At 43.8% G+C, this 15,439-nt stretch overlaps 1 protein-coding gene across 11 annotated transcripts in view; it reads left to right on the top strand.

The window, feature by feature from the left end:
- The first annotated feature begins 12,036 nt into the window (after positions 1 to 12,036).
- KALRN (kalirin RhoGEF kinase) overlaps positions 12,037 to 15,439 on the top strand; it is a 470,788-nt gene continuing 467,385 nt past the window's right edge. For 3 of the 11 annotated variants that reach the window (XM_038143641.1, XM_038143644.1, XM_038143645.1), the window contains exons 1-2: positions 12,054 to 12,272; positions 12,551 to 12,655. In XM_038143641.1, coding sequence (XP_037999569.1) covers positions 12,583 to 12,655 — 73 coding nt within the window. In that variant the 5' untranslated portion in view covers positions 12,054 to 12,272; positions 12,551 to 12,582. Of the gene's footprint in view, positions 12,273 to 12,550; positions 12,656 to 15,439 lie in introns of all 11 variants that reach the window. The other 8 variants (XR_005257665.1, XM_038143651.1, XM_038143650.1 and 5 more) reach the window with 5 other exon arrangements.

The following is a 15,439-nucleotide window of genomic DNA, read 5'->3' as shown; positions in this document are numbered from 1 at the left end:
GTCTTATGAAGGGCAGAGATGTGACTCATCATGAGAAGTGGTTCAGGCTGGGGGACTAATCTTATGTGAGAATGGAAGGGTAAGGAATTTGATATGAAAGGAAAATTTCATTTTTCTATCATAAAATGGAAGAAAAAGAGAGTCAGCAAATCAGGAATTTTCCTATTGGGAAATTCTGAAATTTGGAAGACTGTTTTTCTTAAAATGTAATACTTCGGTTGAAAATTCCTTGTGAGTTCTGGTGTTCAGGCTACAAACTCTTCCAAACAAGGCACTGTCTGCAAATACAGTCTAGATAGTATGAGGAAATATAAGATCTGGTCTTAGCATGTTCTACAGACATTATAGCAAAAATGAGACTTTTTAAGGAAAAAAAAGTAGGAATAGAGCTTTCTTCTTGTGGCCACTGACAGTGAGTAAACATAGGTATCAAGAGTGTTGTCTTTATGAAACCTTTCCTCTTACCAGAAATGTTCTTATAGTCTCTTTGGATGATGATTAGAGGAAGGGGGGAAAAAGAAGGCTTGTGGCTCAGATGATGCTCTTGCCATTCAAGATGAACTGTCAAAACATTGTCATTTATTGTCACTGACTCATTTAAAAAGCTGAATCACTAATGCCTAAATGGCTCTCGTTCGTAACGTGATTTAAATGGAATGCCTCTGATTTAGTTCAGTTTAATTTGGACATCGTGCCATCTTTGCAAAATTGTGTTAGTGTCACTTCCATTTTCTTCTTGAAGGTTGCTCATCAGCAATTCACAGCATCACCCTTTAATTTCTCTTTGGCAGCCCTGTGTTTCCTCCATGTGTGCAAACTGAGAGTTTCATTCTGATGTAGACTCACAGAATGGCTTGGGTATCGTGACAGAACCATGGAAACATTGTTTTGTCTCCATAACGGTGTTATAATTACATCACAATGTCTTGAAGCAATTAGTATTATAATAATATGTTACCAAGTGTATGTGAGTGTACATAGCAGTCTGTGCTGTAGCTTTTGTTTGGTTTGTAGTCAAGTTTGTTTTAGAGGCCTCCAAAGAGTGGTAGTTTGTTAAAAATGTTTACACAATAATTAGCATTTGGGTACATTTCAGCAAAAAGCCCCGATCTTCTTACCTTGTCATAAGTAATTGCCTCTTTCTGTGCTAACTCAGAAAGAATTGACGTATTAAAGCTATTTTTAACCACAAGGTTGACAATTTATGAACCAATTAACTCTCCACTTTTCAATAGCACTCCTTGAGCATGTCAGAACACTGTAAACTAGAACAAGGTTTCCTTGCCGCTCTTGTGAAGAAAATAGTATCACTATACCCATTTCACAGAAGTCTAAAAGAGAGGCACAGAAATGTGAATTGCTTGAGGTTGCTTTGCAGAATTGTTAGAAGATCCAGAGATTCCTGTGTGTATTGAGAATGTGTGTGCATGCACACACTCGTGTGTGCAAACCACCCAGAGCCATCAATTCCATCTACTTACTGCTGACAACTGTCACACAATTCTTGAGTTTTACTGATCAATTCCAACTCCATTTTTTATTCAGATACTTCGTCTTTTATTAAGACTATACAGCAATATATGGGAATATGAGATTTCTAAAACCATGGGCAGAAAATTGCTGATTGCAAGGAAATAGAAAGCACTGCCCTAAAGAATCAGAAATTATAAATAAGAGTCAAACTCGGCTGTTGTTCCCTGTTTGAAATCTTGAAATAAGGCTAATGACAATTCTTCCTCATCTGAGAGTATTCCCAAAATGAATAAGGAAGTGACAGCCCTGGAACCTGAACTGTCTTTCGTCTGACTTCTATGACAATTATACTGGACTCCAAAGAAGTGAGTGCCTTTGCTTGTGGGGAGAACTAAAGCAACATTTGTTGGGTAGGCTCAGAGGGAGGTTTCTGTGACCTTTTCATAGATTGGTTTCTTCAAGACTGACAAAGTTTTGCAAGGGAGATTGCTGTTAGGTTGAAAGTTCAGGGCAGATTCTGAGTCAGTAGCTCCTCTGCCTGATGTTAGTGTCTAAAAATGTCCACCTACACTGTTATGGACAAAACCATAGCACAGCAGGGAGTCAGCTCTGTGCATTGACAAAGTGTGGCAGATGTAGTCATTTCTTTAGGGATTTTTGAAATTATTTTCATAGTCTTTGGCACTAAACATCTACAGAACTGTAGTGGGAATGGAGTGCCTAAGTCTACCAGGCTCTTGGCATAATCTCAGCATGGTGATGCTTTCCTTCTCTCCTCTTTTCCATTTCACTAATCTCCCTCTCCCCGCCTGGGTTTGCAGGAGATGGAAGAGCTCCTAAAAAGAAGGTGAATGTGTCAGCAAGCAGTTTGTGGTGCTCTTCCTGGGAACAAGGAGGATTAAAGCAAACACAGCCATTGCTGGTGTAGTGAGGATGTTCAGATCCCTTGCACTGGAGGGGTTGAAAGCTTTAGACTCTGTTTTAAGTGCCTGCTGTTTTGTTAGCATACCATAAACCACAAAGTGTTATTGGGCCTGGAACAACAAAGTATTGTGTCCCTGGTGGACATGGGAAGCCCATCAAGCTTTTGTTTTCTTTGAGGACATATGTTGGAGTATTTTTCTTTGTCTGATGCTTTCATGGTTGTGTTTCTTGCACCACTGAATGCATCACAGCAAAATCCAATTCAATCTTAAGAATAATCACTTTGTAGTTTGGAGAGGATACCTTTCAATACACACCATAAAGATCTAGAAGATTAATTGAATAATGAGGTGGTGAAACCAAGCACGAAAGTATGGAGGGCTGGGAGAATGTCTCAAAGGATTTAATAAATTGGATGATTGGGCAATATGATGGCAAATGAAATTCACAGAAGATAAACACACAACAATGCATTGGGAAAAATAATTGAAGCTGCTCCTGTGCACTGATGTATTCAGAATTAACTGCAAACTTCTCAAGTGTAAGAACTTGGTGTTGTTGAGGGTAGTGCAAGGTCCAAGAACTGATGCAGAAGGAATACTAAGGGACATCCTGGGCCACATTAATACAAGGTGGAAGAATAATTTTCTGAACAACTCACTTTACTGAAAGCATGCAGAATGCAAACATGTTGTGTTGATTTTTAATTCAAGTAAGAAATTGCTCCCAATTAAACTTCCTAGGATTCATTCTGGTTACGTAATCTAAATGTACGATGAGTTGTGCTGAGAGTAGTACTTGAACCTGAGATTTTCAGCAATAAAAATATCTTATACTGATTAAACTGAAGGCATATGGATAAAACATGGTCTTTTTGATGCTTGACTTTTAATTTCACCAGACCAGGGACACTACTCCAGTCCCACAATTAGTTAATTGTAGGCATAGGACACTCATGTACACTACTGATGAAAACTAAATGCTGTTTTTGGGCCAGTGCTGCAGATATAAGGCATAGAAAAAGTATTCAGTCCAATAAGTTAGACAAGTTGATAGTCATTGGTAAATAAAGAAAAGTATTTAGTAGAGAATATTAATCTTCATTGCCAAAATTAGGTTTTTTCCCTGTATTTTAGAAAAATACACATATTAAAAAAAAGAAGTTTGTGTGAAACTTTCCATTGACTGTGGGAGAATCAGTGCAAATATGTGTGTGTGCCCACGCATATATGAAAGGAACAGGAAGGATGGCCTTGGCAAGAGATTAAAATAAAAGGATTGAAATGCCATTGCAGATAAACAAATATGAATTCATGGATTCCAAATTATATTTGATTGTGTGAATGATAATAATGACTACAGTGTTTATTTCTGTTGCCTAGGAAAGCTGCATATGTTTGCAATATTGACATTTGAATCTTAAAATCATGTTGTGTTGCTCGATTTTTATAACTGATGAAGAGATGCATCTTTGAAATAAAAGCTTCTCCTGGTAGAGCTTACAATCAGTTATTCTTTTGCCCTTGCAGAACATCAGACATTGAGCGCGGGTGGCTGAGTTTTGGGTGTCACTCTTGTGAGCAAAGGGGACCAATGTGGCTGTTACTCAGAGTGTGCTGGCATGGAGGAGAAGACAGAAGCTGCAAGGGGGATGTGTGTTCTTGGGCACCGAAGTGTCCTGCTGAAGCTCTCTACCATCTGCCATAAATGGGAGTAGGGAAATCACCTCTATGCGTAAGATTCACTAGGGCTTCTTGTAGGAGTAAAATTCACCCCAAAGTTGTGTGTTGTTCAGCTGTAGATTTAAGAGTATTTCACTGAACCGTAATGAATTTAGCCTTTACCTGATGGCAGGAATATACTACAGTCATGTTGCAGACAGGTTAATTATTATTTAGAGGGGTAATTATTCTCTGGAACGTCACAGTTCACAGCATAAAGAAACCTCCTATTTGAATCTAAGAATCCTTACTCCTAATCTTTGTTTCTCATATATATTTTTTGCTGGATCTTGGTAGCCAGATGGCCTGTGGCCTACAGCTCAGACTTCTGGCAGCTCTGGAGCATGAGCTGTCTCATGCTGGCTATGCAATAAGGCATGCTAGCGTAGCATAGCATGGAATTGGTCTCTTCCAGATGTTCACCAGAGCACAGGGAAGAGCTGACATGACACAATCAAGGAAAGGAAGATGGTTGGTTCTTGTGTACAATTTCTAGATTCATTATATCAGTCAGTGATACAGAGCGCTTCTTTTTAGCAGATATCAGTGTTTCTAAACAGATCCAGATGACCACAGAGGGTTTACTCTTTGAAGGAAGGCAGTACTTCAGCTCCAGCAGCTGTGAGGCATTATGTTTTCAAAGATACTCAGAATCATGTGTGGTCCTAAAGAATTTATAGCACAGCTTTCCTGGAGGTCAATTTTGATACCAGCCTCTATCAGATTGACAGATGGAGCTGTAGAAACACCTACCTTGAAGGCAGCTCTCCTGCAGAAAGTATGTCAGTCTTACCTGCTGTTATATAAATGACCTCCCTCTCAGAGCAAGTGTCACAGTGGTTTGGAACATATTGTTTTGAAAATAGTATCTGCAGACACTGTCTTGCCCCTTCTGCAGAACAGTATCGTCTGTGACTTCCCATCTGGTTCCTAATTTTGTCTCCTTCTAAGCTGTCAGCACACCAGATCCTCACACTTCTGTATGAATCTTGGCCCCATCAGCACTGGAACTAAAAATACAGATATCAAAGTGGCAATATGTATTGAAAACTCAAATTATACAGAGGTTCTTTCTTGAATGTTCTGCCACTAAGGCATCTCTTCTAGGGTGAAAAACATTAATTCTTGCAATTGTTGGAATGGGCAGAAACCTCACCAGGAATCTTCAGTATACCATATGGACATTATCATCCCTGACTCTCGAGGTCTCCTTGGGAGCCATAGGAATCCATCCCTGACCTTTCAATGCATGAGAAATATAAGATACTCTGAGCTAGATCTGGTGGCAGTAGAGACCTACTTTTCAAGTTCAGAGCTAAGCTGGGGTTTGAACTGAGATCTGAAGTACCGCTGCAAGCAGGTAAAGGTAGAAGGCTAGTCCTCAGCCCCTCACCCACCAGGGGTTCTGGGAAGCACAAGGATGGGGCTGTGTGGACACAGCTTCCTCCTTGTCTACTTACAAGATTCTGCTTGCAGTCACATATGGTTTTCTTGTATGCCCAGTATCCCAACACCTCCCCTCCATCGCACTTGCCTGCAGCAAGCAATACTGGGAGGAAGCTGGAGCTACTCTCCATCCTGTTTATAGGCAGCAGGGAAAGGAGACCTGCTATTAGTGGAAAAGAAAAAGACAAAAATATAATAAATGACAGAACATCTAGAACCTTTCCAGCTGTAGCTGCAAACAAGGCTGAAAATAAACCTGGGGAAAGTGACAGAAGTGGAAGTGTGCTCAGCAAGGCTCTTAAAGCCCTCTGCAGAGAAGTGGTGGCTTGAAAGCAGGGAGACACTGAGTAACTGAGTCCTGCTCCTGGTGTCAGGAGGAGTGATGGCTGCCTCTGAGATGTAGCGGCAAGAACTGCTGTGTGTCTGGAGGAGTGTGAGGGAAAACTCAAAGTCACTGAATGACTCCAGTGCATCACATTTGGTCTCAGAAATTTACTTACTGCTGCCTTTAAAAACATAATTTATTTTTTTAAACACCCCCCCCAAAAAAAAAAAAAAAAACCAAACAAAAACCCACCAAAGCAACAAACCAAATCTAAACTGCCTCAAAAAAATACCATTGAGGGGTATCTTCTGACACTAACTCGGGTAAGGATTTGTAGATAAGACTTGTTACATGAGCAATACTGGGATGTTTGCTTAATAGCAAAATAAAATTTATTTGATTAACTTTATTAATTTGGATAATTAATGGAAAAACATTTCCCTTAGTGGGTCAAGTCTGGTATGAACATCACAATGTACATTTTCAGTGTTACAGCTATTGCAAAGCACTAAGCTGGATAAACAACTGCCAGTTACAGGGGCTGCTGGCAGGATTTTCAAGGACTGTACTTTGTAGTATGGAGTTCCAGGGGATTTTGAAAGGTTGTCACCTGATTCAATAGGAATGCATGACTCATTTGATGTGTTAGCTGATTAATTTTAAGTTTACTAGGGCTTTTGAGGAGAATCCAAAGATTAAACATTATGGAACACTTACAGAGCCAAACTTTAGTTTTCTAACTTTGTGTAAAAAATACCAAAACAACCAAACCAGGCTCACATTGTTTTTGTTTTTGCATACACCACTACTAGTTTTATCACAGCAAGAAACTTCTTTCTCACACTAATTTATACTGGTGAAATGGAAAACAGGTTAGTATTTATGTCCAATCATGTGTGAAATTAGTGTCCTACAAGTGCATTGAAATGAATGCTTCTGGTAATAAAGTAGTAGTCACTGTTTAATTTTAATGCATGCTTCACTTTAAAATTGTTTTTCTGAATAGCTACTATGTACATTTACATTCTTCCCAAAAACACTTTAATATTTAATACCTCCTTTTTCTGGTCTGGTTCTGTAACTCTTTCTGCACTGGTCAAAACTTGCCTGGTAGATTACCTGGAATTTAGGAGAGCTACTGGTGAATAAGTACTACTGAGTGTCACTAATAATCTGGCAGAACTTCAGAATCAGGATTAAAAGTTTTCTGGAAACTCAGAATAAAATGTTCCAGCTTAACAGTGCTTAAGACTGATGTTCTTTATGTACATAAAAGTACAATGTAGACTTGGCCAGCACAAGCTTCACTTTTCAAGCTTATGTAGCAAATGGAGCCTGGCTGAGGAATACCACTTTTGTGTTTAGATTTATTTATTTCATTAGTTAACAGAATCTGTGATCCACTAGCACTTACTAGCAACTTATTTAACAAATTAAGCCAAATAAGTTACCAAGGAGAAAAGAATTTTCAGTCACTGTTGGCTCTTCCAGATTCTTATCTGTAAGCTTAGCTAAGACTTGTGTTCTCTTCTTGGATGAATCAGCTGTTCTGCTTGTTGCTAATTCAGTCTAAGCTTCTGTGGCCAGAGTGGTAAATGCAGTTCTGGAACTTATGGGGGAGACACATTTGTCTGACTGATGATACTAGTAAACCTTTGCACTGCCATCATGATAAAAATATTCTATATTTTGTAAATTGTTTTGCTAATTGCTATTGCTTTCCTATGAGTGATGTTTCTGTAGAGAAGTGATTATTGCTCAGCTTTCAGTCCAAATTTGGGGAAATTGGAATTTGTGTCAGCTCTGAAAGCAGGAGACTAGATGGTAACTGAGCAGCCATTCCCAGTTCAGCTGTGATCCAGAGAGGGAATATAAAAAGAGTAGGGATGATACTGGGACGGGGACTTTGGCATGGTATTAGAGCTCGCTCTATGCCTGCCCATACAGCTGTTCCACATCTGAGCAAACAGTAGAGCTAAGCCACACGTGTGAGTATGAATGTGGGTGCTGCAAAGCCAGCCTTCATGTGTGCATGCCGGCTGTTGAGCCAGAAATAATCTTTGGCATATATATGGGCATTTGAGTTTAAGCATATGAAGCATGTCTTCTGCCTCCTCCATCCTGCCCTGGAGGCTCCTCTGAATACCCTGTTTCCAGGGACTTGCAGATTTTCCCTTGCAGGATCCCTCATAGTCTGGAATACAGATGGAAATTTCCAGCCCACTGTGCCTGGTCCCATATAAGAGCATAGTAATTTCAAGTCTAATACCTAGACATAGGCCTAAACAGGTGTGAGAAATTCTTCTCACATACCCAGAATGTGGCTATAAATAACTTATTAACAAGGCAGCCCTAGGTGCTTTTAAGACTTAGATTTTCCTGCTCTATTATTCAGGTTTTCTCTTGATCCCACCTCCTAAAAGCACTCTCTATTTAGACATTGCTGTGTCACTGAATGGGAGGGACTTCTGCACAAGCGACTGTCTCTGCAGCACCTTACAGACTGCAGCTCATCTTCTGAGTCTGGGAGATTGGCTTTTCTCCCTGTCCCTTCTGAATGACAACTCTTGACCCATGTATTGTCTTTTGCAGCACTGGACTCTTGAGCCTTTGTGTAGGACTCACTTTTGCGTGTGCCATCTCAGAGTTCTGCTCTCATTCCAGCAGTGCAGCTGTCCTGGAGCCATCAAATATATTTCTCCTGTCTTGGAAAGATGAATTTTACTTATTTCTTGTTCACATTCTTCCCCCTCCTCCCATCCTGTAGCATGCAAGCTCATGAGATTTAGCTAAAAAATGTTTCATCTCAGATACCACCTATTGCCATCCCATTGGAAAACTTGACTGTAGCAAAGGCCTTAAATCAAAAGCCTGTGTGACACTTTCTGATCTTCGAGCAGCTTTAGGGGCTGTCAAGAAGAAAAACAGTTATACCTAGTTAAACGAAGTTGTTTGGTAAGGATTGAGGTATTTGTCAAGTAGAGCCATGCAAAAGATTAAAGCAATGTCTGTCAGTGAAACTACTGTATTTTGGCTTACGTAATTCTACAGGGTTTTTTTTCCATGTTTTGCTTTTCAAGGAAACTGTAGGTGCCTTCAGCATTATATCTAAAAAGGGAATTATACATTGCAGATAGTATTTCATTCTATATTTAAGAGCTCTTCTTTGAACAACAAAAACTGTAAACTCATTGCTGGGACTTGAACTGAAGTCATGATGGTTCCTAGTTGTTAATGATATTTTACAGTGACAGCCCTGTTCTGCTTGCAATGTTAAGAAAAATAGTAGCTCACTCAGTGTCTGGGTTTCCACTAAAGTTTACTGATATTGGACTGCAGTACTGCCCATCCTGCATTGCCATGGTGTGTACCTATGAGAGGTGTGGGCAAAATGTGACCGCACAACTGCTGCTTCAATGATAAAGCCATGAAAACAGTGAATAAATTGAGGAGGACTTCCCTGCCAGTGGAGCTGCAAGCAGAGAAGAACAAACTTGCTGTGTCTTACACAGCAGAGATGAACAAGAAAAAGGCATGGCTAAGTCTTGATAGATTTTAATATAAAATGTCTGCAAACATTTCTGTTCTTTAAAAAGTGGGAATTCCCATTTTTTTTATTATTATGGGAGATTTGGGACAATTCATATTGCAATGAAGGTTTCCTATGAAGAAAAATATCTTTTTTTTAGAAGATCCTGGTATTTTATATGGATAAATATGAGTATTTTCACTGGTTTAATCATTAACCAGGAATCTGCAGGTATTGGGATGGCAAGTAAGCTAAATGAACTGCTTTCCCTCCCCTCTGCATTTTCTAACACTTTTGATTAGAGGTTATGCAGGAAAATGTGCTTTCTGTAGTCTATATAATTCCTACAACTGATGCTGTAGAACACATCTGCAGGGTTGCAGATACATTGAAAGGAGAGTATAAATTTCTCTGTCATTGACAAAAATAATTCCCTTTGGAGAATGCTAAACCTTTCTTGCTTATGTGTAACTCCCATCTAGCTTCTAAGGATGCTCCAGAATGCTTTAACTCTAAAATCAACCAGGTTGTACCAAATCCTGGTGGAGTGGATTCCAAGCTTCATGAGGAAACCACAGTTTTTCAAGCTGCCAAGCTCACAGTCCTGTATGTACCCTTATGTAAGGTTCCTGGAGAGCAAATTTGCTTTGGCTAGTGAATATTCAGAAATGAGATCTTGAGATGGGATCCAAAATGGTGCAGCTTGTTTAAGCCTGGAAGAGGAAGGCTTTTCTGCACTGTGCAGAATGTGGAAGGGGTAAATGGTCACTGAAGAAAGTCTGGTGCTTGAAAGACTGATTTTCCTCAGGTCCTTGTACTGTGGTAGTGCCCTACTGCTGGCACACCTGATATGGAGGTGCTTTTGGCATCCTGGTAGTCTTAGGGAGAGGAGTCAGAGGCTGCACTACAGTCAGGGGTCTGTAATAAGCTTGGACATAGACTTTGTTTTGCTACTTCTTGCAGATAGTTGTGAAATGACCTTTTTTAATCCATAAACATAAAAAGTTAAATGGCTTCAGTTAAAACTATCTGGAGGTAGCCATGGGAAATGGCACTACATGAGATATCAGGAGGGAGGGAATGAAGAAATGAAATGCTAGGTGGATCTCTGTAGAATGTTTGCTCTTATTTCTGAGTCCCTGGGCATGACATATTCTGTTTCAATTGGAGTAGTAAACAGTAAGGTCAGAGGAGATGCGACTGGGATCTCTGTGCTCATCCTGCCTGGTCAATACCATTTTGACAGTTAAATTTCTGCAGGGAAATTTTCAGTGTTTTTATCAAGTGCAATATACATCCAAATCCAGCCTTCCCCTATGTTCTATTGAGAAGAGATCATGGGGAGGAAATCCATGCTCCTCTGGCATCTAAAATAATCTGGGCTGAAACAGAAAATGTTCTGCTAACCTCAATTGCTAAACTACCTGTGGATTGAGAACTGATCCAAACAGTGTCACCTTACAACCAGTTGCCTCTGACACTTCTGCTAGACAAAGTATATTCTTCCTTAACATGCATTAGACTGATACCTCTTTTGAAGTGCTCCACTGCATCTCTCCATGCTGGAGGTTTGGAGAGGTTTGTCCTCAAGTCCCTTAAACATCAGAGATTTTCAGTGGCAAATGAGTGATGATTAGGCATTACCCCTAAAGGATAAAGACAGTGAGTGAGGCCACAGGGATGTTCTGGCTAAAAGAATGCTGTTCTTTAAGTGATGGATGGGATTTTGCAGCAAGGATGGGTTATCCAAGGGTAATACAGCCAGAGGGGTCATCACATCAACAGTTGCTTTTTCTTTCTAATGGTAGAGGAAGCAAAGATGAACAACTGTGAGATGTGAGAGTAACATTCCTGTTTTACAGTAGTGGTTAGGCGAAAAAGCAACATTTTTCCTTAAGCTCATTTAGACCTGTTATGCGATCATAGAAGAATGAGAAGCTGGGGAAACTTCAAATAGGTGAACAGGAAAAGAAAGTGCTCAAATGGCAAACATCTGTCTTCATCTATATCTGCCTGTCTATGCTTGAAATCTTGATAGCTGGGCTCACAGAAGAACATTTAACTCAGCAGCTAACAAAGTACAAACAAGTATTCCTCACAGCCCTCCTTTTGAGACAATTTTTGTCCCAAATCACAAATATTGGAGCTACAGTAGAGAATTCAAAATCATTTAGCAAGCAGAATCAATGTCTGAGCTGGGACCAGGGTCTTGGCTTTCCAAACTCCTTTTTGGCTCTCTAGTCACCGAGGACTGTAAAGAATAAAATATGAAGGCATACCTGCAACAACGTGCAGTTTCGCTGATCGTTTCCAAAGCAATCGTGCCTAACAGCTCCTGAAGATAAAAAAACCCCTAACCCCTCCACCCAACCCCAAAAAAAACCCTAACCCCTCCACCCAACCCCAAAACAAAGAACAATTTTTTGTGTCCGTATAACCACCTCAGCGTTCACTTTGGCCCCCCGAGTCCCTGCCCGTCTAACAGCCGAGCGCCGCGCCGTGCCCCCGCGGCTGTTCATCAGAGGGGAGGCACGGCAGCGGTGCAGCCCGGGGATGCACAGCGATACGCCTGCGGAGCTTACAGGGGCAGGGAATAAAATAAAAATTCCCTCCGGAGCCCCGCGGGGCGTCCGTGCCCGCACCTGTGCCCGGCGCGCCCCGCCCGGAGCGGCCGCGCCCCGCAGAGGGGCTGCCCCGGCGGCGGGGGGCGCCGCAGCCTCCCCGGCCGGCGCCCGGCCTGGCTCAGGAAGTGCCGGCAGGGAAGCGGCGGGGGCGGCCGCCGGGGGCCGGGCCGGGCTGTCAGCGCGGCGAGGGGCAGCGGCGGCGGCGGGGGGAGCGGAGCGGAGCGCAGCAGGTCGGAACAATAGCGGGTGGAGGGGAGGGGGCCGGCGGCGGCGGGGCTCGGCACCGGCACCCCGCCCCGGCCGCACCGCCCAGCGCAGCCCGGGGGCAGCGCAGCCCAGCCCCGGGGCAGCCGCCCCGCAGGCACCGCGGAAGGGATGATCCGAACGGCGCTCGGTTGGGCTCGCAGCTGAACGCGCCTCCATCCCTCCCTCCCTCCTCTTCTCCCTCCCTCTTTTTTTCTCTCTCTCTCTCGGCTCTCCTCCTCCCTAACTCACTGGATATTACCAGCCGCCGGGCTCGCCGCCGCCTCTCCCCCAGCCATGAATCCCGCCGAAGGGGCGGCGGAGGAAGGCGCTGTCCCTGACTCCGAGGTGGATGCTTTCTTCCGAACAGGTAGGGGAGCCGCGGGGAAGGGGCCAGGGCAGCGCCGGGCCCTGCCTCCGCCGCGGGATGCGGGGCTGGCGGCTGCGGCGCGGGCACCGCCGGTAGCGGAGCCGCGGGGAGGGGAGAAGAGGGGATGGAGGGGGTCCCTGCCCGCCTCCTCGCTTTGTCCGCCGCAGCCCCTCGGTGCGCCCGTGGCCCCTCCCGTCCCTGGGAGGATGCTCCCGCAGGGCTGCGCTCCCACCGCCTCGGGTCGGGAGAGGACCGGCCAGGCCCCCGCCCCAAGCAGGCACAAAAGCCCCGCGGGGATGCTCGGGGAGAGCTGTCGCGTTGTCACCCCCCGCGGGAAGCAGCGGCGGCTGGGCGCCGGCTGGGCCCCGCCGGGCCCCCGCCCCGGGCGGCGGCGGCCACCCGGGTACCGGCTGGTATTTGGAAGCGGAGCTGGCTGCCTGCCCCGCTCCAGCCGGGCGAAGCGCCGGGCGCTACCCCTGCCGCCCTCGGGTGGGCAGTGAGTGAGCGCAGAGGCGCCCTGGGCAGCGCTCGCCCGCAGCCCCGCTGCCGGCCGGGGATGCTGACCGCGCGGAGACGGGCTGCCTAAGTAGCTCAGGGCTGGGTGAGAGCCCTGTGTTTCACTCTCCCGATTCAGAGGATGCTGAAGTGCAGCCAAAGTGTAGCTGGACTACAACAGAACGTAGGGAGCCTTTGCTAATGAAGCAGTGGTTAATTAAATTTTGTGGGCAATAGGTACGTGCTGGGGTCCCCGCTGCAGCACTCGTTTGTGAGGTGGTGTTTGTGTGGGTGCCCCCAGCTCTGAAACATGGCTTTGCACAGGATGAGCATCTCAATTGAAGCAACTTGTGGTCTGCATGACACACCCCCCTCTTCTCCCTTGCTCCCTCCCCCATCAAAATCTTAAGAAAGTTTTATAGTCTTGGTAGAATTTTAATTAAAAATTGTAAAGGATTAAGTACTCGTTTCATAAGGGGATTGACCCTTTTGGGCTAGGACTGACACTGCCACAGCTGTTTGTCAAGACTGCTTTTCAGCTGTTTTCCTTCTTCTACCTGCTCATTAGCTACACACAATGCTTTCGGCTCCGGTTACAAAAAAGTGATTATGTAATCACCAAAACTTTAAAGAAGTAAAATCCTGAATGCCTGCAGCAGCTCCCTGCTATGGTAGACTGCACCCCATTAATGTGAAAACCCTTTGATCTAGAGGATAAGTATAATAAGGTCTGGCTGTGTCTGTCTTATGATCCACAAGTCATTAAGCCATAGGATATTTGCCTGTTGATAGCCTACCTGGTTACAAGATAATTTCCTAAGTCTCAAAAATGACAGATTTGTTAGAAAAAAGAAAACAATCCACCAATTTTCCTTTTAAAAGGAATGTGTTAATTGAGGTTCCTCCCTACCTTTTCACTCTCCTCTCCTTCACCCAAAGCTGAATCATTTCTCTGTGACACTGCCTTCTCAACGTAAGCATGTTAGCAGAATTGAATTTGAAGAGAGTCAAATCTGTCTAGCTTATATGAAAAAGCATTCCTAAATAAGGGGAAAGCACAGGGAACCATGTGGCTAGACATTTCTCCCAAGCTGCCTCCTTCGCCTTAAATTTCACCTGTAGATCTGTGAACACACTTGTAACCTGCATTATACATTTAGCCCAGAGATTTCAGAGAGTCTCCTAACCCTTCGGCTTCTTGAGGAAACAAAAAGACAGGAACCTGGGCTTGGGAGAGGGGCCCAGGTCCTATCCTTGCACTGGTGCATGTATGCATGGGCCATCCTTGATGGTTGCTTCACCTTAAGCTTCAACAAGGAAGATCTTGTTTCTGCATCATTACGTAGCATCTTGTGTCCAAACTGATGATGTAGGAAAAAACCCCCAGACTATGAGTAGTTAATTTTGGCTCTCTGCTGGCAACATCCCTGAGAAATGGGAAAAGCACGAGCACAGGCATGACTTGTGTGAAATTACAATGTTGGTTCTCCGAGTTGTTTGGGTCCCCTTTACTTGTGGGTTTGTGCACTGCTGTTGTGCTGTGTGAAGTTGGGTTGATTGGATGGTGGAGAGAACAACTGATGTAGGGCTTGGGAGAACAATCATAGCCAGGATACAACTGACTCCCACACCTCTCAGGCTGACAATATCAATCCTGTCTGAGTAAGGACTGTGAGAAGGGGTCTGATGTGTAATAGCTACAGAGACCTGCATTGACTTAGCATTTGTTATCCCTTGATACTAGATTTTTTTTGTTTCTATGTCTTGTCCTGATTTGTGTTCTGGATTTGTAAAGCATATCCATTGTCTTACATGCTCACATCAAATAAAAAATGAGTGTATATGGTTTAGAGATTAGCTGCTTTGATAACCCAAGCTTATACTGAGCAGCCTAAACTCTTCCCAAATTCACAGTTACCACATGGAAAAGCATGAACTCACCATTTGTTAAAAAAACAGAGTCGAAACAACTAAACCTCTCTCCGAGGCTTTTAGCAAGCAGCTGGGCTTTGCACTGAGCCGGGAGGATCGATAGGCTGCTCCCTGGTACCGGCAGAGGAGGCTGATGCTGGGAGTTGCTGCTCACATAGCAGCTCCCCCAGCAGCACCCAAACACTCGAGGTACCCATCCCTTATCAGCGAGGACACCTGAGACAGCAGGTTTCTGAGCTGTACCTGGAAAGGCAAACTGAAGAAATTACCATGAAGTAATAAAGGAACGTCTCTTCTGGTGCTTACACTGATGAGAACTTGGAGTAATTTTTAAGAAAAGGGTGGATTTAACAACTG

The sequence above is a fragment of the Motacilla alba genome, chromosome 7 (assembly GCF_015832195.1).
Source record: "Motacilla alba alba isolate MOTALB_02 chromosome 7, Motacilla_alba_V1.0_pri, whole genome shotgun sequence".
NCBI classification, from domain to species: domain Eukaryota; kingdom Metazoa; phylum Chordata; class Aves; order Passeriformes; family Motacillidae; genus Motacilla; species Motacilla alba.
The sequence above is the reverse complement of the archived record's forward strand: the minus strand, read 5'-3'. Positions and strand labels throughout refer to the sequence as shown.